Source organism: Macaca mulatta, chromosome 13 (assembly GCF_049350105.2).
Source record: "Macaca mulatta isolate MMU2019108-1 chromosome 13, T2T-MMU8v2.0, whole genome shotgun sequence".
Taxonomy (NCBI): Eukaryota; Metazoa; Chordata; class Mammalia; order Primates; family Cercopithecidae; genus Macaca; species Macaca mulatta.
The window spans coordinates 97,771,506-97,795,116 of record NC_133418.1 but is presented as its reverse complement, the minus strand read 5'-3'; the positions used below and the strand labels follow the sequence as shown (position 1 = coordinate 97,795,116).

At 49.6% G+C, this 23,611-nt stretch overlaps 2 protein-coding genes across 14 annotated transcripts; one reads left to right on the top strand and one right to left on the bottom strand.

Moving 5' to 3' along the window:
- Positions 1-5,841: 5,841 nt before the first annotated feature.
- Positions 5,842-18,739, bottom strand: SLC5A6 (solute carrier family 5 member 6). 11 transcript variants are annotated; one of them, XM_077958335.1, is made up of 17 exons: positions 18,293-18,739; positions 17,714-17,780; positions 13,482-14,014; positions 13,099-13,164; positions 12,708-12,759; positions 12,251-12,318; positions 11,596-11,750; positions 11,042-11,182; positions 10,712-10,841; positions 10,034-10,122; positions 9,479-9,591; positions 9,059-9,126; positions 8,246-8,332; positions 7,924-8,105; positions 7,593-7,702; positions 7,240-7,355; positions 5,842-6,825 (listed from the first exon to the last, which is right to left on the bottom strand). In XM_077958335.1, the coding sequence occupies exons 3-17, from the start codon at positions 13,872-13,874 to the stop codon at positions 6,679-6,681; spliced, it is 1,917 nt and encodes a 638-aa protein (XP_077814461.1). In that variant the 5' UTR covers positions 13,875-14,014; positions 17,714-17,780; positions 18,293-18,739; the 3' UTR covers positions 5,842-6,678.
- Positions 18,329-23,464, top strand: ATRAID (all-trans retinoic acid induced differentiation factor). Of its 3 annotated transcripts, none has more exon segments than NM_001193926.2 (7): positions 18,329-18,739; positions 19,449-19,570; positions 21,586-21,657; positions 21,739-21,810; positions 21,898-22,019; positions 22,814-22,911; positions 23,135-23,464. In NM_001193926.2, coding segments are annotated over 7 exon segments (855 nt in total). In that variant the 5' UTR covers positions 18,329-18,475; the 3' UTR covers positions 23,240-23,464.
- The last annotated feature ends 147 nt before the right edge of the window (positions 23,465-23,611 follow it).

The following is a 23,611-nucleotide window of genomic DNA, read 5'->3' as shown; positions in this document are numbered from 1 at the left end:
AATATTATCCTTTATAAATTGTATAAAAAGGCATAGAAATTCTGTGATAGCCATGTCTAAATCAAAAAGATTTAAAAAAAAAAAAAAAAAAGCATAGAGAGATAAGAGATCAGGCCCCTCTTACCCCTGTCTCCCTTCCTGTTGGCCCCTCTCTCAGCCAGCCATCATTGTTAGTTTCTTCCATAGTACTCTAGAGATAGTTTATGCATATGCAAACAAGTACTGACATATTCTTTTGCTCATCATTTTTACTAGAAATGGTGGCATATTACATGTTATTCTGCATCTTGCTTTTTCTCCTTAATAATATATTGAAAATAGACAGCAATGCCAATGATCATCATATGATATCAATAGATTAAAAATATTTACCATGAGATACACGCATTTAATACATACACATTTGTAATGTTTAAAGTGAACCTCTAGGCTGGGCGCAGTGACTCATGCCTATAATCCCAGCACTTTGGGAGGCCGAGGTAGGTGGATCACCTGAGGTCAGGAGTTCGAGACCAGCCTGGACAACGTGGTGAAACTCCGTCTGTACGAAAAACACAAAAATTAGCCTGGCATGGTGGCAGGTGCCTGTAATCCCAGCTACTCGGGAGGCTGAGGCCGAAGAATTGCTTGAACCCGGGAGGCAGAGGTTGCAGTAAACAGAGGTCGCGCCACTGCACTCCAGCCTGGGTGACAAGAGCGAAACTCTGTCTCAAACAGAAAATAAATAAATAAATAAAGTGAACCGCAATGATGTCCACTACAATAGTGCTGGTACTTTTAAAGCAAATCCCTAACCACATCATCAACCCTCTTCCCTCAAGGAGCCACTATTCTGACCTTGGGGTTAATCATTGCCTTGCCTTTTTTCATGGTTTTACCACCTTCCTATGGGGCCAAGAATAATAGAACTTAATTTTTTCCATGTTGAACTTTAACGAAGAGAATCAGTGTTTCCTTCTGTGACTTGCTCTCTTTTGATCAACATTGTTCTGTCAATGTGTGTGGTTGTGGTTAATTTGTTTGCCATTACTACGTAGCACCCCTGTAAGCACGTAATACTACATTGTATGGACTTTTGGGTTGTCTCCAACTTGGGGTTGTTTTTGTTTTGTTTCTTTTTTCCTTTTTTTTTTTTTTTTTTTGGCAGAGTCTTGCTCTGTTGCTCAGCCTGGAGTGTAGTGGCGCGATCTCAGCTCACGCTGGGATCACAGACGTGCACCACCACCACGTGTGGTTAATTTTTGTTGTTGTTGTAGTAGAAATGGGGTTTCTTCATGTTGGCCAGGCTGGTCTGGAACTCCTGAGCTCAAGTGATCTGCCCACCTCAGCCTCTCAAAGTGCTAGGATTACAGACGTGAGTTATGGTGCCTGGCCTGAGGTTAACATGTTATTATGACAGTTCTTGTATGTCTCCTGGTTTAGGGTGACAGTTCCCAAAGTGTGGTCCACGAAACCCTAGGGGTCCTTGAGATCTTTTTTTTTTTTTTTTTTTTTTTTTTTTGAGACAGAGTCTCGCTCTGTCGCCCAGGCTGGAGTGCAGTGGCCGGATCTCAGCTCACTGCAAGCTCCGCCTCCCGGGTTCATGCCATTCTCCTGCCTCAGCCTCCCGAGTAGCTGGGACTACAGGCACCCGCCACCTCGCCCGGCTAGTGTTTTGTATTTTTTAGTAGAGACGGGGTTTCACCGGGTTAGCCAGGATGGTCTCGATCTTCTGGCCTCGTGATCCGCCCGTCTCGGCCTCCCAAAGTGCTGGGATTACAGGCTTGAGCCACTGCGCCCGGCCTAAAAAAGTTTTCAAGCCACTGCTCCAGAAAGATTCTAGAATGATATAGTACCATTGCCACCAACTTAATGCCTCACTGTACTAGGGACTGATGTCCCAGAAAACACTCTGTGAACACAGATAACAATATCCTATCCAAAAGGACATTGTTTTCATGATAACACAAATACAACTTGGTAGGCTACTGGGAGTCATAGACCCTCATTTTAGCTCTGCCTCAAGCACTTACCAGTCAAGCAATCCAGTTACTTTATATATTAAAAATGCAGATGATATGGGAAGTATTTCTTTCCCAAGGAATATTAGGTAGTATATGAAAAGTGCTTTAAAAACTACAAAGAATAATTATTACAATAACTGATATTTAAGGAATGCATATATATGTACATATATGCATGCAACATAGTTTTGAGTCCTTAACCCTGTGAATTTCACATTTAACAGACGAAGAAACTGAAGCTTAAGGTTAAATGGATGTACCAGTATTTGAACCCAAGCCTTAGACTACACCCTCATAACTATCAAACAGTACTTTTTAAATGCTGCACTGCACGCAGAAAAAGGTTTACTATGTTAGAAATGAAAGAGCATCTTTGCTCTCTGTTACAAGGTTTGAAAGTTATACAGAGAATTGGACCTTTTTGCCACACTTAAATTATCGTAACTCCTGAAAATTTTTAATCCTGTGGCATTCTTAGTTCCTCTTCTATGCAAATATAGTTAAAATAAGAATTTCAGATTGACACCTCGTAGAGTCCTGGGGTGGCACAGCAGTTTCTTTAGCTGTATAAAAGGTGAGGCCTGGCTAGGCGCAGTGGCTCACACCTGTAACCCCAGCACTTTGGGAGGCCAAGGCAGGTGGACCACGAGGTCGAGTTCAAGACCAGCCTGGCCAAGATGGTGAAACCCTGTCCCTACCAAAAATACAAAAAATTAGTCAGGCATGGTGGTGGGCGCCTGTAATCCCAGCTACTCGGGAGGCTGAGGCAGAGAATTACTTGAACCCAGGAGGCGGAGGTTACAGTGAGCTGAGATTGCACCACTGCACTCCGGCCTAAGCAACAGAGTAACTCTTGTGGGGAAAAGAAAGAGATCAGCCTGTTACTGTGTCTATATAGAAAGAAGTAGACATAAGAGACTCCATTTTGTTCTGTATTTGAGATGCTGTTAATCTGTGACCCTACCCCCAACCTTGTCCTTGCAAGAGACATGTGCTGTGGTAACTCAAGGTTTAATGGATTTTGGGCGTGCAGGGTGTGTCTTTATTCCTAGAAAAGCTAGGTATTGTCCAAGGTTTATCCCCATGTGATAAACAATGGTGCTAAAAGGTTTATCTCAAGGCACAGGATTTTCCTTTAAACTTATTCATGTCACAGAGATCCTTGTTCTTATGTCTTACTGCTGATTTCCTCCCTAAAAACGATCCTATTGCCCTGCCACTCCCTTATCTTTAAGATGGTAAAGATAATTATCTATAAATACTAAGGGAACTCAGAGACTGGTGCTGGCGTGGGTCCTCTGTAAGTTGAGCGCCGGTCCCCTGGGCCCCCGCTTTTCTTTCTCTATACTTTGTGTCTTCTTTCCACCTAACGAGAAACACCCACAGGTGTGGAGGGGCAGGCCACCCCTTCAAACTCTGTCTCAAAAACAAAAAAAAAAAGCTGAGGCCCTTGCATGTAGCAGGTGATTGATACATATACTGAACAAAGAGGGCCCCCTTTGGCAGATTGGTAGGATAAGGTAGTTAATAAGGAACAGTGCCCTTGGGTCCCAGGGGGAGGGACTACGGAGAATAGGGCAGACCTCGGGGCAGAGTCAACCTGGCACGTTCGGGGACTGTCCTCACTTCTACTGGAAGGATGGACAATTCTTGGAGGACTTAGAGAGAGTGCAGTTCTGGGGCCGGGCGCGGTGGCTCAAGCCTGTAATCCCAGCACTTTGGGAGGCCAAGACGGGCGGATCACAAGGTCAGGAGATCGAGACCATCCTGGCTAACACAGTGAAACCCCGTCTCTACTAAAAAATGCAAAAAAACTAGCCGAGCGAGGTGGCGGGCGCCTGTAGTCCCAGCTACTCGGGAGGCTGAGGCAGGAGAATGGCGTAAACCCGGGAGGCGGAGCTTGCAGTGAGCTGAGATCCGGCCCCTGCACCCCAGCCTGGGCGACAGAGCAAGACTCCGTCTCAAAAAAAAAAAAAAAAAAAAAAAGAGAGAGTGCAGTTCTGGGCATTACTCACTTTACAATCCCCATGTTTACAGATATGACCAATGTGGTTTTTTTTTTAATGTAAAGCCCTGGACCAAGGGCAGCAATGAGGGGCATCCTGCTCTCAACTCTCCTATAGACACTGGCTTGGCCAGAAAATGGGTTCAGAGGTCAGGCCCTAAGAATCCAGAGATGATCCCATTCCCTCAACAGTTCTTGGTGCCGTACAATCACCAGTCTCTCCTTCTTGTAGGGCTTGAGCTATAAATTGCCCACTTCTAGTTTTTACAGACATTCTTAGTTTCTGTTGCCTCCGTTGGTAAGACCTTGTCCTAGAAGCAGCTCTACCAGGGCACCTGAACCGGGAAACAAATAAGGCTTGAATTTGGGAGTCTGGCATGATAGATTCAATTACATTCCCCAAAAACAATCTATGAAGGAAAAGGGATTTTGTTTTGTTTTGTTTTAGAGACAAGGTCTTGCTCTGTTGCCCAGGCTGGAGTGCAGTGGTACAATCTTGGCTCACTGCAATCTCAAGCTCCTGGGCTCAAGCAATCCTCCCACCTCAGCCTCCCAAGTGGCTGGAACTACAGGCACATGACACCATGCTGGCTAGTTTGTTTTTGTAGAGACAAGCTCTGATTATGTTGCCCAGGCTGGTCTGGAACTCCTAGCCTCAAGCAACCCCCTTGCCTCAGTCTCCCAAAGGAATCTTTTCTAAATAATAATTATAGGCTTCTTATCTTTCCATCATTGAAGTTTTAATTCACAAGACAAAACAAAATAGGCCTGAGTCCAAGGGCCCCTAGTAAAATGTCTCCATATCTTCTTACATAGACTCACTTCCACCCTACCTAATTCAGCTAATGAAACCCTGGGGATCATTCTCCCCAGCTCTCCCTGGAATACCACTCAGGCACGTCTGAAATATGGTAGATTCAGTGGACACACCTTTGGCCTGTCAAAGTACTTTCCCAGACAGAAAATAGATCATGACCAGATACCTAAAGTTCAACTGGAAGGAATGTTTATGTTCAAGACCAGAGCCTTGTGGAATGGAAAAAAAAAAAAAAATCCAGGGCAGCAGGTTTAAGACCCATTAAGGAGCCATTATTGTTATCATGAATATAAATGAGGCCTAGGCAGGTTAGGAGTGGCTAGGGTCTGGGCTCTGGCACAACCGGGCCCTGTTCTTCCACAGGGCTGGCCAGGGCAGAAGTGAAAGGGGCTGGGGCGTGACCGAGTGAGCTGGGGTAGAGGTAGAAAAAGGGACACAGAACATCCCAGGCCCGAGCTGCATGGAATGTGAGAGAACAGCTGGAATGTGCTCTAGAAGCCCCGGGAGGCCTCAGTTGAGGCTGAACTCAGATATGCCTGGGACCCGGTCTCTGTGAAGAGACACCGGAGAGCTTGTGCAGAGCTGATGTGGGCAGCTGCACAGGGCCAGGCAGGGGCAGAGGCCAGGTGTGGGAGGGTGTGAGCACAGTGTTCTTCACAAGACCATAAAAGTCCAGCTAGAATGTTCCGTTTCTAAAATCAGATGGGAACATTCTTCCTCCAGTTCCAAAAGTAAAAATCTGAGAGCAAAAGGTTCTGGCAAAGGGAAAGTGGGGCCGGAGAAGGGAGTGACTAAGTAAGCCCCAGGGGATGAGAAGCCTTAGGAGAGGGTGTGTATCTTCCACCCTGGTGAGCACAACGCTGTCCCCTGCAGACACGGGGACAGCAGAGACTTGAAGCCGCAGCCCCCCTCCTGAGCACAGGAAGGTGACCTGTACATAGGATGGGACTCCTTATCCTCACCAGGGGATGCAGTGGGGTGGACAAGAGCAGGTGGAGACAGTACAGGAGCCCAAATTCTAGGTCCAATGGTAGTTTTTATTCCCCAGGAATAGATATGTGGGGAAGAAACTCCAAAAGGAAACGGAGCACAGATGACAGAAATGACACCACGGCAGCCTGGCTCAGGAGTCGGGGAGATAGATGGCTGCTCCACAGTGGACCCGGTCATGGCCCTGGTTTCTTGGACCCACATTTGCCCTGTCTCTAAGTGTCCATCTCAGAGGTGGAGGACGGAGAAAGTGAGGCAGAAAACTTGCTTGCTCTACACAAAGGAGACAAATGGACCTTCTATTCCCAGAGGCCCAGGGACACCAAAACCTCCCTCTTCAGAATGGAGGTAGACAGATAAAAATGAGAGGGGCTTGAGTGTCACAGACAATGTGAAAGTAGTAACGGGCTCACTGTGGCTGGCAGAACTGGTACTGAGATGCAGACTGACTACAAGGGAAGCAGCTTTCAGTTTTATGGTGGAGAGTCAGTCCTGAATCGGGCCCTGGGGCAGTTATAACCAGAGTGCTGTTTCTAGCCATTTACTTCAAAGGACTCTGGCTATGTTGAATCAGAAGTCATTATCTTTTTCCCAGAGGATGCACTTCTATCTCTATTTCTGGCATGATCCTGCTCCCTACGAGCCTCATCCTTTACAAAAAGATTGGCAAGCGAGAGAGAAACGGTGCCTCACAGCTCGAGATGTGACAGCTTCTCCTGCAGGGAAGAACAAGGTCCTTTGGTACGAGCTAGATCATCCAGACCTGTCCCTGCAGAACACATCAAGACTCATCGCTGTACTACAGGGTGGCCTCTGGCTATGGCCTGGCACAGTGAGGACAGAGGCAGGGTCCTGAGTCAACATCACAGGGAGGTCTCCTGGAGGATGCAGGTGGAGCTGCTCCCCTGATAAGCTGTGTCATCCAGGGCCATGGGCTCCTTGTCTCTGCTGTCCCCCAGCACACCATTCCTCGGCTTCTCGGGAAACACGCCGGTGTCCACGAGGTGGTCCTACAAACACAAAGCCAAAGGGGTGGAACTGGTGAAGATGGACGACAGGTGGTGACAGGATTCACACAGAAAACGTCCCCGCTAGAAGGCAGCCCAGCAAGGCTGGGTGTGGGAGGGAGAATGGGGGGAAAAGAGGGAGAGCACAGCACAGTGGGGAGCGCAGAGTGGGCTGGGGAGGGGAGCTGACCAGCCCAGGCCGGGGCTGAGCTCCCCTGAGCCCTGAGATCCTTCTGCCCCACCAAGGGAGGGCAGCCCTGTGGGTAGAACCTGAGACAGCTGTGTGGGGACAGCCTAGGCTTAGCTGATCCTGAGAGGGGCACCGGGGGCAGGAGCAGAGAAAAGGGGTAGAAGGGGTAGAAGAGTCAGTGGCATCTGCAGAGGGATGGGAGGGGTCACTTGGACATTAGGTGCTACCTGGCCATAGCTCCTGCAGTGGAGCCGCTTCTGCCAGGACAAGGGCAAGAGGGCCAGGAGCTTCGGCAACACTGGGTAAATGGTCGCAGGGTTCAGGGACCGGCCTCGCATTCTCCCTGAAGGGAAACGTGCTTCTGAGTCTCTGCGTGGAACCATCCACAGCAGCGGGCCCCATGTCCTCCCTTGGCCCCCAGATACCCCAGCCCCCACCCACATCCTACATCCCAGTGGAAAAGCCTGACAGCTACTGACACCCAAAAGCTCAGAGGGCAGGAACATTTCTCCGTAGATGGTAGAGTCCCTTAGGGCCCTCTGTTAACCCCTCGGTGCTCGTCTGCACCGCAATCCCACACCCTCACCAGTGAGTAGACTGACAATCAGGCCCACCACAATGACTGTGGTGGAGTTGTGAGCGCTGTACCATAAGTAGGACAAGGAATAGAACCGCCGCAGCCCTGTAGGCCTGGGAAGAGCAGAGGGGAAGACAATTAGCAATTCATTGGCAGGGCATTCCTTGGGCACCAGTTTCTCCTTGCCCGCATGGTCCCAGGGTCTTGGGACCCAATACCCAACATTTCCCTGGAGCCTCTGGTGGCCCATCCCTTAGCAGACCCCTGTGAAAGCCCTCAAACTCAAAGGAGGGCTTTGAGAAAACAAGGGGAAAGACAGCAAGCCCTGCCTTACTTGGAGACGGTAGTCAAGGGCATCAGTGTGGTCGCAGTGGCAACGGTTAGATTGGTGGGCAGGGAGAAGTTGGACCCATTAGTGGAAGAGGGTGGCATGCTGGAGCCCATGCTGGTCACGATGCTCCCGATGCCAATCCAGAAGGCCATGACAAGTCCAGACAACAGGCCCACGATAGCACCCTGACGAGACACGGTGCACGCCTGTCACAAGGCCAGCCCTGCCAGCCCTCGCAGCAGTCCTCAGGTCTCCTGGTGAGAGCCCTGCCAACCCACAGGCCCATCCCACTACACATGACTGTGGGTCCAGATGCATCACTCACAGGAGGGTTGGCACACGGAAAGAACATTCCAAGGCAAAAGAGTCCCAGCAGCGGTCCCCCAACCATGCCAAAGATGCTGATTGCTGCCTAGGAGGACCGGGCAAGAAGAAAATAAAAAAGAATACAGACTCAGAAATGCCCATACTCACCATAGAGCACAGCCACCCGCCATGGCCTTGGAGCCCCACTCATCAGATCTATCTCTTCTATGGGAACAATCAGAACTCCAGAGGTTGCCGGGCAGTGGCTCACGCCTATCATTCCAGCAGTTTGGGAGGCCGAGACGGGAGGATCACCTAAGGTCAGGAGTTCGAGACTAGCCTGGCCAACATGGTAAAACCCCATCTCTACTAAAAATACAAAAATTATACAGACATGCTGGCACATGTCTATAGTCCCTCAGCTACTTGGGAGGCTGAGACAGGAGAATCGCTTGAACCCAGGAGGCGGAGGTTGCAGTCAGCCGAGATCGCACCACTGCACTCCAGCCTGAGCAACAGAATGAGACTCCATCTCAAAAAAAAAAAAAAAAAAAGACTCTAGAGGGCAGGAAAGGCTGATGGGGGGCTGATGGAGAGGGATGTGTTTTGGGTTCTCCTCTGAGGCTCTCTCTTGGCCTACAATATCCCAGGAATGACCCTGGGTCCTCTGGCTGCTTGGAAGTCTGTTCACAGTAAAGATGGTCCATCAAAGGGGAATCTCTTACACCTGGCCCCCGGTCATTCCCCTCAATATAGCTGCCCTTCTCAACTTCCTGTTTCAATCAATCCCTTCTCTCCCTTAAAATCGCTTCCTACCATCTACAGTTATTACCTGCAGCACAGGTCCCATCTGGGAGGAAATATAGGCCATTCCTAGACAAAGTAGCCCATAGCCAAAGGCTGGGGGTAAAGGAGAGGAGAGGAAACAAGAAGGTGTGAGTTAACACAAGCAATGGAATAAAGCAAGGCTCCCTGCGCAGCCAAACTACCATCTCTGTCTCCTTTGACACAAAAGGCATATTACATCATGCTGCAGCTTCCTCCCACCAAGTCCTCACTCCTATGTGACTCAGAAACCTCCCTAGGACATGCCTTGAGATGTAAACAACCATGCATGCAGGGAAGGTTGTGTGCCTCGTTAGGCAAGTGCTGAGCCCCGAATAAAGCGGGTGTTTTACAGCAGACTGATGACAGTGGTCAGGGTGTAGCTTAGAAAGACCCAGACTGAAGAGATGAGGAAGCATAACCCCACCGAGGCCTCTGGAAAGCATGATGGCCCGGGCTTCAGAGAACTCAGGGAACCAAGGTCGAATCAGGTCTTCCATCGTAACAGTTGCCAATGAATTAAAAGCAGAGGATATAGTGCTGAAAAAGAAGAGGATGAGAAGTTGAATGAGGCAAAATTGTCAGCTCTGTGGGACTCTGTGGAGGAAATGGTATCCTAAAGGGGAGATGACAGGTACCACCAAGAAACCTCCTCATAGTTGGACTTGACACCACCTCAGAGCGGGCCTGGAAGGCAAGGACACAGTCCTTTTTTGAATGTGGATATGGGTTTCATTTGAGCAGATCAATTTCTGGTACCATAAAAGAACTCTTAACCAAAACAGGGGTATCTCTTAAGAGAAAATGTGCTCTGGCCTACAAAGATGAGCTATCCCTTGTCATCCACACAGATGGGACAGACACAGTGAGAGACTCACTGTGACTGGGACTCCCCGCCCGCCACCACCCCGCTCCACCCATCACCTTGTACCCAACAGGGGTCAGGTGCACCAGGTCTGAGGGAAATGGTCAAAGGGGGTACCTGAGGGAGCCGCTGAAGAGGCAGGCAATGAAGAGCCCTGGCAGGCCCGGCAGGCCTTTCAGGATATCCATCACAAAGTACAGGACGAACTGCAAGCAGAGCGGAGGTGCAGAGCAGTCATCAGAGAGGGGCCTTCCCAGGGCCGGCTCTGCAGAGAAGCTCCCTTTGCATGTGCACCAGCGAGTCTATTGAGACTGGGTGCGTTAGAAGGGAAGCCAGGGCCTGGGGCATCTCTGCTGACCCAAGTGTCTACACATTAAGTGGAGAGAAAATGGGCTCTACAGAGGGAATGACACAATTCGCCCGCAGCTCTGTTTCTGGCTACCAGTGTAACTTCTGCTTACTGACTACCTCATTGAGTCTGTTTTCTCCTCTGTGAAATGAGGCTGTTAGAGGTTAGGTGAGACCAGGTATGTGACAGCTCCCAGCAGAGCACATGGAGCCCAGTGGGGAGTCAGTAAGGGTAGGTCCTCACCCCAGTAGGATGAGCACTGTGGTTAGACGCTAGGGACCAGGATCCTCACATGCTAGATTCCTAGCATCTTAGAGTGGGAAAGGATTTTACAATCATTTCCCACCCAGGGTGGGAGTCCTTTCTATAGTCAGTCCTTTCCTACCTAGACACTCCCGTTGTGGGGCCAGGCCTGCCCTCAAGGGAACAGGACAGGGCCTTCTCACCTGGTCTGGGGCTGCCTGAGCCTGCTGAATGCTCATGGGATACTCCTGGTAATACGTGAACATGACCAGGCCAATGAGGCTGCCCACGCAGAGGGACACCTGCTGGAAGGGGAACACTGCATAACAGGAGCTGCAAAAGATGTTGGTGCCAGGAGGAGAGCCGGCATTAACAGACGCCCTCAGGCATGTGCCCCTGACCTCCAGAAAGGAGACCCACATCCTGAACACAGTGGATATGTATGTACTCTGGCATCCTGCCCCACCCCAATTATCTCTGGGGAACCCCTTCCCCTAGACCTTGCTCTGCTCCCTTCCTGTCGCTGCACTCACAGCATAGCAGCCTTCTCCGTGCGGGAACTGAGGTACCGCTGCACCTGAGCCTGGTTCACCCCGTATAAGGAGAGCATCATGAAGACACCCCCGATGGCCAAGGTCCAGAAGGTGTGCCGCACAAAGGGGTCCGGATTCAACCTGTAACAGACACCACCCAGTCATTGTGCAAAGCCCCAGAGATATAGCCTTCCTGCCCTCTTGGCAACAGGAGTCAGTGACAGGAGAGGAGACACCACTGCTAGGGCCAAGGGGATGACTGAAGGCAAGAAGCTGGGTGCACTCAAGAGACAGCACAGCCCGTTAGAGGGAGGCTCCATTCTTCCACCCCAGCCTCGTTCCAGGTACTCATCCCAGGTAATGTCCTGACTCTCCATAAACACTAGCCGAGCACCTGTAATCACCCTCCCTCTCTGCAGGACCAGTTTCCCGCTGTCTGCTGTTACACCTTAGGCTTCCCAGTTTGCACTCTGCTTACTATAGCCCTGAGCCCTCTAGGATGGGCTCAGCACCCAGGCACTGCAGACCCCAGCCAGGAGTAGGGGTATACTTACTCAAACCCAGAGATGCGGCCGTGCTGGGAAGCCACAGCCCACACATGCCCCAAGCCGCCCACCTTGGCTGACCCCACGGTGATAACTGCCAGCTGCCCAAGGAACATGACCACTGTCTGGAACACATCTGTCCAGATGACGGCCTTCAGCCCACCCTGCAAGGAAAGCACAGCAAACCTGCCACAGAGGCCTTCTAAACCCAGCTCGTCCAACCCGCCTTATTGTTGTTCCATTTTGTTTTGTTTTAGGCTTTTTGCAGCCGGAAGCCAGTTTTTAGTTTCTATCTCTGGTGTTAAGTATAAAAGAGAGATGAGGAAGGGGCTTTACTGACCCAACCAGAAACAGAAACTAAGAACCCATGACTATATTCTCTCCCTTGGACACTCCTGAAACCATCCGCTCTAAGGACATGCTACCAGTGAGGGGACTCTCCTGCCGTTAGGCACGTAATTGCTGTGACCCTGTTGACATCATTCCCATCCCATCCTCTACCTTCACATACCACCCCCACTGCTAAATCCTATTTCTTACCACCCTAGAATTTCACCTATATTCTCACCTATATTCTCAGCTTATCTCTTCTTTTCCTTCTCTTCCCATCTCCCCTCCTTACTTCATCCCTTCCCCTCCCCTCACCAGGGCTTACTGCACTTACCAGAGCTGTATAGATGGTACAGACAATGCCTAGGGCCAGCACGGACAGCCACAGATCAAAGCCAGTCACTGTAAGCATAGAAGCCACATTTTTATTCCTGGAAAAGGGTTCCCCAGGGGAGAAGCCCTGGTAGGGCAATCGTGTCATGCCACAGAGATAAAGCATTTGGTCATTAACAATGAAATAAATCATTCACCACAATGGAAAAAATTGTTTGCAGAGCTCCATCAAAAGGTGCTGATTAACCAGTTCGGATAGGCATGGTAACACGTTACTAGCTTTCAATAGAGGTGGACCAAGCCTTCCCCTGGTAGAGACCCACCCAAGGGCCCAAGCAGTGAATTAATTCCCCATCCAAGGTCAGGTTCTTTTCCGTACACGCTCCTCCATCTGCCTCTCCCAAAGGTGCTTTCCTAGCCTGCCATGGCTGAAAGCCAGGGGCGCTGTGACTCCTCACCTGCATTGAGAGCCAATGACGGAGCATAGAGCACAACTCCCATGTAGATCACCTGTTGCATGTGGAAAAAATGTGAGGGGGCAGGAGGAGGGTGGGAAGAGAGAGGAAGAAAGATGGGCCTCAGTGCCAATATGCCCATGGCTTCCCCTCACCTAGGCTCACTTCCCTCTTCCTTCTCTCAAATTCTGGCTTGCTGCCACCATAGTATCTGTGCTGGAATTAGAAGGCATGGGCAGCAGGATGCCTCTGGGGGCCTCATAGATGCTGACCCTCTAGCAGGAATTTCAATCCTGCCAGTCTGAGAGCAGGGGAGACTCCAATTCCCGCAGCACACTTGGGTTCAGGTCCCCCAACATGCCCCAGGCTCGGTTTCTAGCCTCATTCTGCTTACCATCTGAAAGATGAAAGTCACAGTTCCACACACTCGAACAGTTTTATTGAATCGAAGCTCCAGGTACTGGGTATACAGAAAAAAGATTTTCCTCCTGACTTCACCCCGACAACTCACACACAACTTCCCTCAAGACGCTCAGGAACATGAGGGAATATCCAACCCATACCCACTCTGAGTCCCACTCGGCACAGCACCCTTCTCTCCAATCCTGCCCCTACTCCTGACATCACTGAGAAAGAATTACAAACACACAACCGAGTTTTCTGTCCCTCTCATTAGGTGGAGGAGGTCTAGGGTCCCAGGTCCTTCCTATGTCCCTGTTCCTCCTCTCCACTCCAACCCCAGTGTCCCACGTGCTTCTCCCTTCCGTCCCTGCTCACCTCATAGGCACTGGTGAGATGCAGGCGGTAGAAAACGGGGATGAAGATGTGTGCAGGTATGAGCAGCCCCAGAAAGTAGCAGCAGCCCAGGAACCAATACTGGGTCCCAAATCGGTAGATCTCTGACGGCACACCCAGGATGGCCACGGCTGACTGGAAGGTGGCCAGCAGGGACAGTGCCACCGGAAGGCAGCCCATTTTGCGGTTCGCCATCAGCAGCTCACCAACAGTATGCCGGCCCCAGCCACGACAAGCATGGTAGAGCCCAATGGCAAGAGAGAGAACCAGCAGCAGGACGAACACCACGTAGTCCACGAGGGAGAAGGCGGGCATGCTCACGCTTGTGCCCGAGGTTGGGGAAACGGGGGCTGAGGTGCTCACCCCTACACTCATATCCTCACTGTGTCTGTGATCTGCAGCCAGCTGCTGCTCCAGGGCTCTGCGGCAGGGCAGGGGCGGATGGGTGGCTACAATCTGGCTCCCAGCCACAGTCTCACAGTCTTCCTCCACGGAAAGATACTGTCCAGGGTGAGCTGCAAAGGAATTAGCTCTTAGTGAGGCCTATCTTGCCTTGGTAGCCATTCACCCTTGGGCCTTGTACATCACATGCCATCAGAAGTGGACCAGTCAGCATAGGGGTAGCCCTTCAAGGTCTGGAGGCCCTGGTATGGGTTTGGTAGGGGACAGAAGTGAGGGAGAAGCATCAGAGTGAGACAGCCAGGAGACAATATAACTTGGCCAGGACCTTGGAGTATGCAGAGCTGTGAAATTCAAGAACCTTCTTAGGTCTCCACCCGAGTACCAAAAGAAAAATAAACTCTAGCCTAAGTTTCTTTGCAAAATTTCCTGACCCCACTTGAAGGCACAGACCCAGTCACTACAATACACTAAGCCAGCAGAGCCCAGCCTGGCGCCACAGCCCAGCAGGAAACACAACATGGAGACTAATGGCAGCAGGGCTTCCCCTACTGACCCTGGCCTCAGCCCTTGCTTCCTGAGATCCCTAGTGTCACCCTTCTAACTGATCATCAGTGAGACTGCCTCGTGGCAGCCACAGACTCCATTTCAGGCATCCCTAGGCCAACCACTCCGAACCCCTTTCTTAAGGTTCTCCCCAACACCACTAGATAAGCACTCGCTGCCACCCACCTCTCAGCCCCTCTACCTGCAACACCACAGTCAACAGCAGATGCAGCAAGAGCGGCTGGATTCAAAAGTGAGACGGGAAAGGTGAGAGGGCATCATGCTGGAGTCAGGGTTTCAGAGTTACGATTCTCCGTTTTGGAGAGAAGCAACCCAGCCAGGGAGCTGAGAGGCAAAGGGACCAGCCAAAGAGAGTGGTTGCATCCTGCTGGGGACAGACACCTACCTGGAGAAGCAATCCCTGTTCTGAGGCAGAGTTGCCTGGAGCTGCAGAGGCTGAGGATCTGGCTCTATGAGTAGCTGAGGTGAGAGATCAGGAACTGGGGGTGGGGTGAAGCTCAGCAGTCATTTGTTCTGGCCCCTTCAGGGAACCAATCGCTATGTTCCAAATGGCCCTATCACCCTATGGCCCCAAACTCCAACTCAGCCCTAGAGGCTCCAGAACAGGGAAGAGGGAGCTCACATTCAACAGCATTCCTAGATGGATTAGGCTTTCAGCCTAAAGTACTCTTGGCACTCTGTGCGGAAGGGAGTTGGAATGAAGGAACTGAAAAGATAGGAAAGTTGAAAGTTGATTTTCTAACTCCTACACAAGAAATGTTAATCCTCCAAGAATACACCATAATCCTCAGAGAAAGAGAGAAGGGATCATAGTATTTAAAATCTTAAATCTTTGGATACCACTATTACAACCAACTCCCCACCACTGACCATTTCACAGATAAACACACTAAGGCTCAGATGGTTCGAGTGACCTTTCCAAACAAAAGCACAGAGCCTACTATTGTTAGAGTGTAAATTAGAACCCAGGTCTAGGGATTCACCATCCACCCTGTCTGTTCTCCATGTGTATCGCATTATCTTCAGAGGCAATCCTCCGGGGTACTTACTGGTATAGGGGAAAAACACCAGAGAATGCCATGTAGTTAGACAGCCTAACATGACAACAGTTAACATTTGTTGAACACCTGCTATGTAACCCAGCAGTGTGTGAGGTGCTTTATAAACATTAGTAGTAACACATAATGAAGCTAACGCTTTCAAAACAGCATGTCTCAGGTTAAGACATGAATACTCTACAGTTATCACAAGAAAACTGAGAGATTAAATAACTTGCTCAAGGTTATGCAGCACGGTACAAAACAAGAGAGAAAGAAACAGTGCCGTCTGCAGCTATGACAGGTGTTCACCAACGGCCCTGTCCTCACTATTCCCAGAACCAGGGCAGGAGCACAGTGTTGTAGTCAGTCATTCACAGGACATAGTTTAGATTTCAACTAATCAAGAGACAGACTAACATAAAGTGTGTCTTCTGCTTTTGCCCACTAGGAGAAAGATTAGGCTGTCTTTCGGCTCTCCCACAGTGTGTTCTTGGGCAGACACTGTCTGGCTGGCAAGATATGGCCTCATGCAGACTAAACCTGAACTCTGAACCTCTTGGGGCCAATAAAGAGGGAAAATAAGAGCTGGCAACTCTTGGATCACATGTCTACAAGATTCCCAACAGGCTTAAACTCTGGTTTAACCTAAACATGCCTTGGGCCTTTGCACATTGCAACACCCTGAGTTTTCTCATTGTCCTTGGCAAGTTTTTGCTGCTATGATAGAGATGATGGGAACCACTGGGGAGTAAGAGAAAACATGTCTGCTGTGTGCAAAGAACACAGAACACTATAGGGTTAGTGGTATAGATAGGTAGGTGGCCAGAGACAGGAAGGAAAGTCCCAGTGTGGGAAACGGAGGTACAGAAATAAAGACACTCTGCTGATGGGACTTCCTGATAAAATTCTATTTGCATGATGTATGGAGAATTCTCATGGATGGCCTGAGAGAGCCCCAGGGAAGACAGGAAAAACCTGACCTAGCAACAGACCAGAATCTGAGAACAGATCTATGGTTTTCTAAAAACTCTACATTGATCCAAACCTATGGACTTACATTTCTCCAGAAAGAGGGGGGCCAAGAGGAAGAGCTAGCTGTTGTTTCACTACAACTATAACACACTAAGGCACAAACAGCAGATTGTGGGAATGCCCCTTTTTTTTTGGAGACGGAGTCTCACTCTGTCACCCAGGCTGGAGTGCAGTGACACCATCTCGGCTCACTGCATACTCTTCATACTGAGTTCTTCAGTATGTTACTCTTCATACTGAGTTCAAGTGATTCTTCTGCCTCAGTCTCCTGAGTAGCTAGGACTACAGGCATGTGCTACCGCACCCAGCTAATTTTTTTTTTTTTTTTTTTGTATTTTTAGTAGAGACGGAACTTCACCATATTGGCCAGGCTGATCTCAAACTCCTGACCTCATGATCCGCCTGCCTCGGCCTCCCGAAGTGCTGGGATTACACGCGTGATGTGGGACCCCTTTTAAAAACCCGAACTCGGCCAGGCGCCGTGGCTCACACTTGTAATCCTAGCACTTTGGGAGGCAAGGCGGGCGGATCACGAGGTCAGGAGATCAAGACCATCCTGGCTAACACGGTGAAACCCCATCTCTACTAAAAATACAATTTAGCCGGGCGCGGTGGCGGGCACCTGTAATCCCAGCTACTCGGGAGGTTGAGGCAGGAGAATGGCGTGAACCCGGGACGCGGAGCTTGCAGTGAGCCAAGATCGTGCCCCTGCACTCCAGCCTGGGCGACAGAGTGAGACTCCTCCAAAAAAAAAAAAAAAAAAAACCTGAACTCACTTTGGTCACACACTGCAGTGGATCATACTGACTCCTACAAAACGCAATGAGACCACTGCAAGACTAACTGTTCCAAAAAGATTCCCTCAAAATCTATCCTGGAGCTTATAATTCCTCAAGGTGTGAAAGGCTTTAGGGGCCCTCAAAATGCTACTAGCTACTAACACCTTAGAAAACTTGCCAGTGAGCTAAACGTAAACCTTTCAGGAACTTCCAGGCAGACACCATGGAGGGAATGTGGAAGGGAAGCATGGGTCGGCTACTCGAGATGATCGCTTGGGTTGGCATTAAGGAGCTTTTTGGCTGGCCCTAACCAACACTGTCACTCCGGGAGCAGGGATCCCCTGGCGTCCTTCAGTCAGGGCGCTGGCCCACCCGGGGCAGCGACGCACTCCCTTACCTCCGTGGTTTAGTCCGGGCTAGGAAGATCCCTTTGTGCTTCCTGAGATCAACATCGCACCCTTTTCCTGGGAAGGCAAAGAAAATGAATTAGGGAAGCGTCTATCCCGCTCCTACCTCCTCGCCAGGCTCCGGGACGCTACGCGCTATCAGGATTGAGGTGAAGGGGACTACGTGCCCGGGGCGATCCAGGCTCCTGCCCTCCCGCCGGAGTCCGCGATTTGCCCTTCCCTCCTCCATCACCCTCACCCTCGTTCTTTCCTGGTTTCCCGCTTCCCTCTACGCGGCGGAGACCACCACCTTACCGCGCACACTTCGTATCTTCTCAGTCCCACGCCGGAGGCCGGCTCGCTCCGCCCCTCCCCGCCCCTCCCCGCCCCCTTGCCCCTTTGCCCCCGCCCCAGCTCAGACGCCGCTCCCTGGGGCCTCTCTGCACCGTCTCACGCTCTGCAGGCCCACCTGCCCGGTCTCCACACGTGGGTAGCCAGAGCCCGGCCGCTGCGCCCTGGCCGGGAACCCGCGGGGGCCCCGCCCCCTGCCCGCCCCCTGCCCGCCCCGCTCGCTGCGCCGCCATGTTTACTGAGGGCGGATGGAGGAACCCGAGTCTCTTCGAAGGCGCGACCTTGGCTTCCGGACGCGGGGAACACCCGGCTGAGGGAGCCTGCAGTCGGCTCTGGGAAGCCGCGCGGCGACAGGGGTCGCCTTCATTAAAGGGGAAAAGGAATAAGGGGTAGCCAGTGTCCCCGAAAGAGGGCTGGGGCGCATGAAGACCAGCGCAGAGTTCCGCGAGCAGGAGAAACCCCCAGCCAGCCCCAGGGCGAATGGACCGGGTCGCTTAGGCCACGCCCGGGGAAGAGGGCCTGACGCGCTGCGGGGCGGGGCCGCGGGGCCGGGTCGCGTGAGCACCGGAGAACTAAGGGAGCGGAAAATGGCGTCTCACGGCCCGGGTAGTCTTACGACTCTGGTGCGCTGGGCTGCCGCCCTGCTCCTCGCTCTGGGCGTGGAAAGGGCTCTGGCGCTACCCGAGGTACAGAAGCAAGTTTGAGGTCGGGCTGAAGCAGGGTCGCTCGCCAGCCGTGCGTCTCGCTCGCCCGCGGCTCCCCCTTCCCCTCGGCCGGCCTGCGGCTCTGATTTCGTCCCTGACCCTTTCCGACCCTGCCCAGCCGGGTCCTGTTCCCGAGTGCTCACGTCGTGCAGGCTTTCGGCGCCCCAGTCCTGCCAACTTCCAAAGATCTGTGAAACTTGATCTCGTCCCTTAATTTTTGAGTAACTTTTAAGTTATTTCTACAGACGGGTCCTCTGGCTCTTGTGAAAGCTCTCTACGCCCGAACACCATATATCGTGCAGTGGTAGGACTGTACTTTGTTTTGTAATGCTTGATGAGTTATTTACCTACCTCCGGTCCTTTTAAACCAGGCCAAACTGGGACTTGAGAAGTCTTTGCAGAGAGCATAATAAATATGTTTGAATAGTGATCTTCAGAGATGAGGACCTTCCCTGGCTGATGTCTGGTACTGAAAGTGTCTGGAGAGCTGATTCGGCGCCGGACTCTAGGGGAAGACATGGCATCTCCTAGCCTAGCCTGTTACAAGGGTAGGACACGAGCCATTTATCCATTTATCGGCCCCATGTTAGAGGAATTCTGGAAACGTGTACTGGCAGTTAATTCTTGATAGCCGTTTGTTCTTTTCTTGGCTTTTCTTTCTGGAGTTCTAATGTTTCTTTCTCTTCTGCAGATATGCACTCAATGTCCAGGGAGTGTGCAAAATTTGTCAAAAGTGGCCCTTTATTGTAAAACGACACGAGAACTAATGCTGCATGCCCGTTGCTGCCTGAATCAGAAGGGCACCATCTTGGGGTGAGGGGAAGACATCCCTAGATACTGGATACAGGCCATTCCTTAGTCTGGCTGCTTTTCTACCCTTATATTATTTTAAGAATCCACCTATTATGGTTTCAGCTGTAACCATCACGCAGATGTCTACCAAAACTAGATCTCTTTAGTGTCTTTTTACCTTTCCACACTCCAGGTACATGTGAGTACCTGTAGCTTCCTATTAAGCATTTCCTACTGAGTGCACCCTTACTTCAAACTCAAAATGTTTTGCTTCCATTCTCTTCTTTCCTTCATCTACCTAAATACCTCTCTATATTAAGCTTTCAGAAAACCGACATTTTTCATTATCACTCTCTTGCTTTAATACCACAGTTAGTAACTTTTACTCTCAGGACAAAATTCAAACCATTAACTACCATACACTAGTCCCAACCCCCTTTTCCAACATTATTTCCAATTACTTGTCCACTGAAACCTCCATAATGGTCCGCACCAGCCAGATTTGCCTACCCTCAATGGCATTCCATCTTTGTTCAGGCCTCTCTCCATACCTGAAATTGCCTTCCTCCACCAAATTAGGACATATCCATCCTTCATTTCCAACATCTTTTGTGACTGTTTCCTACTACTATTAAGTTCCAGAGTAATACCTTTTTTTAATTATTATTTATTCATTTTTTTGAGATGGAGTTTCGCTTTTGTTGCCCAGACTGGAGTGCAATGGCGTGATCTTGGCTCGCTGCACCCTCTGCCTCCTGGGTTCAAGCGATTCAGTAATACCTTCTTAAAAAACTTTCTGTAATCTTTAGTGTCCACTCAAAATATATTTATACACTATCCTGTGGTTTCTTTTATATTGTAATGTTTACAGTGCTTTTATTTTGGGCAGCGGTCTTGTTCCTCTAACTACATTGTAAGCCACTCAAAGGCTAAGATACTGTGTTATATATTTTTTAACATTCTCCCAGTGTTTGCAGTTTGTAGGGACTCAGTAAATATTTGCAGAATAAAGGAATGGATAGCAGTTGATATTGAAGAAAAAAAATAATATGGCATGATCCAGCAGTTTACAACCAATCTGTGGTAGAAAATACATGTGGAAAAAACTTTCATTTATGTGACTTGCATTTTTTTTTTTTAAAGGCTTTCTGTGGATCTGAAAATCGTAATATGAGATTCACTAATGTAGACAAGAAACACAGATTTCTCCCAATAGATGCATAACCGATTAGAACAGTGCTGGCCAATAGAACTTTCTGTGATTATGAAAATGTTCTGGGCCAGGCGTGGTGGCTCACGCCTGTAATCCCAGCACTTTGGGAGCCAAGGCAGGCGGATCATGAGGTCAGGAGTTCGAGACCAACGTGACCAACATGGTGAAACCCCGTCTCTACTAAAAATACAAAAATTAGCCAGGCGTGGTGGCACGTGCCTGTAATCCCAGCTACTCAGGAGGCCGAGGCAGGAGAATTGCTTGAAACTGGGAATCAGAGGTTGCAGGGAGCCGAGATCATGCCACTGCACTCTAGCTTGGGCAACAGAGCAAGACTCTGTCTGAAGAAAGAAAAAAGAAAATGTTCCATATCTGTACTAACCAGTACAGTAGCTACTAACGTGGTTATTCCATTTGCACTTGAAATATGGCTAGTGCAAATGAGACACTGAATTTTTTGGTTAAATTAATTTTTCTCTATAGAGTGAGGGTCTCACTCATATTGCCCAGGCTGGTCTCAAATTCCTAGGTTCAAATGATCCTCCCCGCTTGGCCTCCCTAAGTGCTGGGATTACAGGAGTGAGCCACTACACCCAGCCTAAGGTATATTAACTTAAATTTAAGTAGTTACATGTGGCAAATGGTGATTCTATTGGATAATGCAGAATTAAAATGTCTACCACAGCTCCTAGTGTGTGACTCTGAACACAGCTGTGTTCAATTATTATTAGCTGAAAAGGGGGTTGTGTAGTCAAATACAAACCGTGCTGTGGTTGAAGAAAAAGAGGAACACACAGTTATATTGATTACTTTATTTCCTCAGGCTGGATCTCCAGAACTGTTCTCTGGAGGACCCTGGTCCAAACTTTCATCAGGCATATACCACTGTCATCATGTAAGTAGTTAGGTGCCTCCCACCCAAAAGGCTAACATAGTGTAGGTTGATGGGAAGGTGCTAATATTGTGTGCTTTGCAGAGACCTGCAAGCAAACCCCCTCAAAGGTGACTTGGCCAACACTTTCCATGGCTTTACTCAGCTCCAGACTCTGTGAGTAAGGGTATGGGGAAGAGAATCAAAGAAGGGTGATGCTGTGAGTTTAGCAACTTTGCATGTTATGACCACATTTCTCTTTAGGATACTGCCACAAGATGTCAACTGTCCTGGAGGAATTAATGCCTGGAATACTATCACCTCTTATATAGACAACCAAATCTGTCAAGGGCAAAAGAACCTTTGCAATAACACTGGGAACCCAGGTATGCTGTCTTACCTCCAAACTTCTGGGAATTGTCTTTTCTCCCTTGTGTTTTCCACTTTAGATCAGAAAGACAAAGTTACTTAAGTGCCTTTCATTCAGAGTTCTGGGGGTCTAACCCCTTTGAAAGAAAAGATATCTTAAGATATATTATTTGTCTCACACGTGTCCGTGTAAAGAGACCACCAAACAGGCTCGTGTGAGCAACAAGGCTTTATTTCACCTGGGCGCAGACTCACAGGGCTGAGTCTGAAAAGAGAGTCAGCAAAGGGTGGTGGGATTATCATTAGTTCTTACAGGTTTTGGGATAGGCGGTGGAGTTAGGAGCAATGTTTTGCAGGCAGGAGGTGGATCTCCCAAAGTACATTCTCAAGGGTGGGGAGAATTACAAAGAAGCTTCTTAAGGGTTGGGGAGATTACAAAGAACCTTCTTCAGGGTAGGGAGAATTATAAAGAACCTTCTTAAGGGTGGGGGAGATTACAAAGTACATTGATCAGTTAGGGTGGGGCAGAAACAAATCAATGGTGGAATGTCATCAGTTAAGGCTATTTTCACCTTTGTGGATCTTCAGTTGCTTCAGGCCATCTGGATGTTTACGTGCAGGTCACAGGGGATATGATGGCTTAGCTTGGGCTCAGAGGCCTGACATTATTGTTACTGTTTTTATCTGTAATCTTCTTTCCTCTTCCTTTATCCTAGCAATGATTGAGAGACTCTAAGTTGAAATAGATATTTGAGAAATATGCCTAATGAGATGTATGCAGTGATGTTCTCTCTTTCTCTCTGGCCCACAGAAATGTGTCCTGAGAATGGATCTTGTGTACCTGATGGTCCAGGTCTTTTGCAGTGTGTTTGTGCTGATGGTTTCCACGGATACAAGTGTATGCGCCAGGTGAGGAATTAGGCCTTCTAACTAGGGATACAAGGAATGCATAGAGCAAGTCTTTTCAGAAAGGAGATCCACAAGACCAGGAGCTAATACAAATTACCTATAGGGGGAAAACTATAGAATTGCCGTAGACGAGGTGATAGGTATATTAGGAAAGAATTAGGTGTTAGGATGTGGCCCTCCGTGTAACGTTGTATGGGGATGTTTTTTGGTCTGTTGTTCACAGGGCTCGTTCTCACTGCTTATGTTCTTTGGGATTCTGGGATCCACCACTCTATCCATCTCCATTCTGCTTTGGGGGACCCAACGCCGAAAAGCCAAGACTTCATGAACCACATAGGTCTTACCATTGACCTAAGATCGATCTGATCTATCTTAGCCCAGCCAGGGAGCTCTGCTTCCTAGAAAGGCATCTTTGGCCAGTGGATTCACCTCAAGGTTGAGGCCGCCATTGGAAGAGGAAAAATTGCACTCACCTGGTGTAGACAAATACCAGTTCCCATTTGTGTTGTTGCCTATAATAAACACTTTTTTTTCCCTCTCTCTTTCTTTTTAAGGAAAGGCGCCCTGCCTTTACGTGTTTCTTGCTTGGGGTGGGAGGGACTGCTTTATGGCAGCCGGTTTTTTCAGGTTCCCCCTGGTTTTGCAGTGCGGAGACCACGAGGGCTCACTCCCAGTGGCTTCGCCGACCCCGCCCCTTACG

Coding starts and splice junctions, on each gene's coding strand:
- SLC5A6 (XM_077958335.1), bottom strand. CDS start 13,874: ATGAGTGTAGGGGTGAGCACCTCAGCCCCCGTTTCCCCAACCTCGGGC. Junction 13,165..13,481: donor ATCTCACCAGTGCCTATGAG/GTGAGCAGGGAC, acceptor CTGTATACCCAG/TACCTGGAGCTTCGATTCAA. Junction 7,356..7,592: donor CAGTCTACTCACTGGTGAGG/GTGTGGGATTGC, acceptor GTTTCCCTTCAG/GGAGAATGCGAGGCCGGTCC.
- ATRAID (XM_077958342.1), top strand. CDS start 19,524: ATGCTGCATGCCCGTTGCTGCCTGAATCAGAAGGGCACCATCTTGGG. Junction 21,658..21,738: donor GCATATACCACTGTCATCAT/GTAAGTAGTTAG, acceptor TGTGCTTTGCAG/AGACCTGCAAGCAAACCCCC. Junction 22,020..22,813: donor CAATAACACTGGGAACCCAG/GTATGCTGTCTT, acceptor TCTGGCCCACAG/AAATGTGTCCTGAGAATGGA.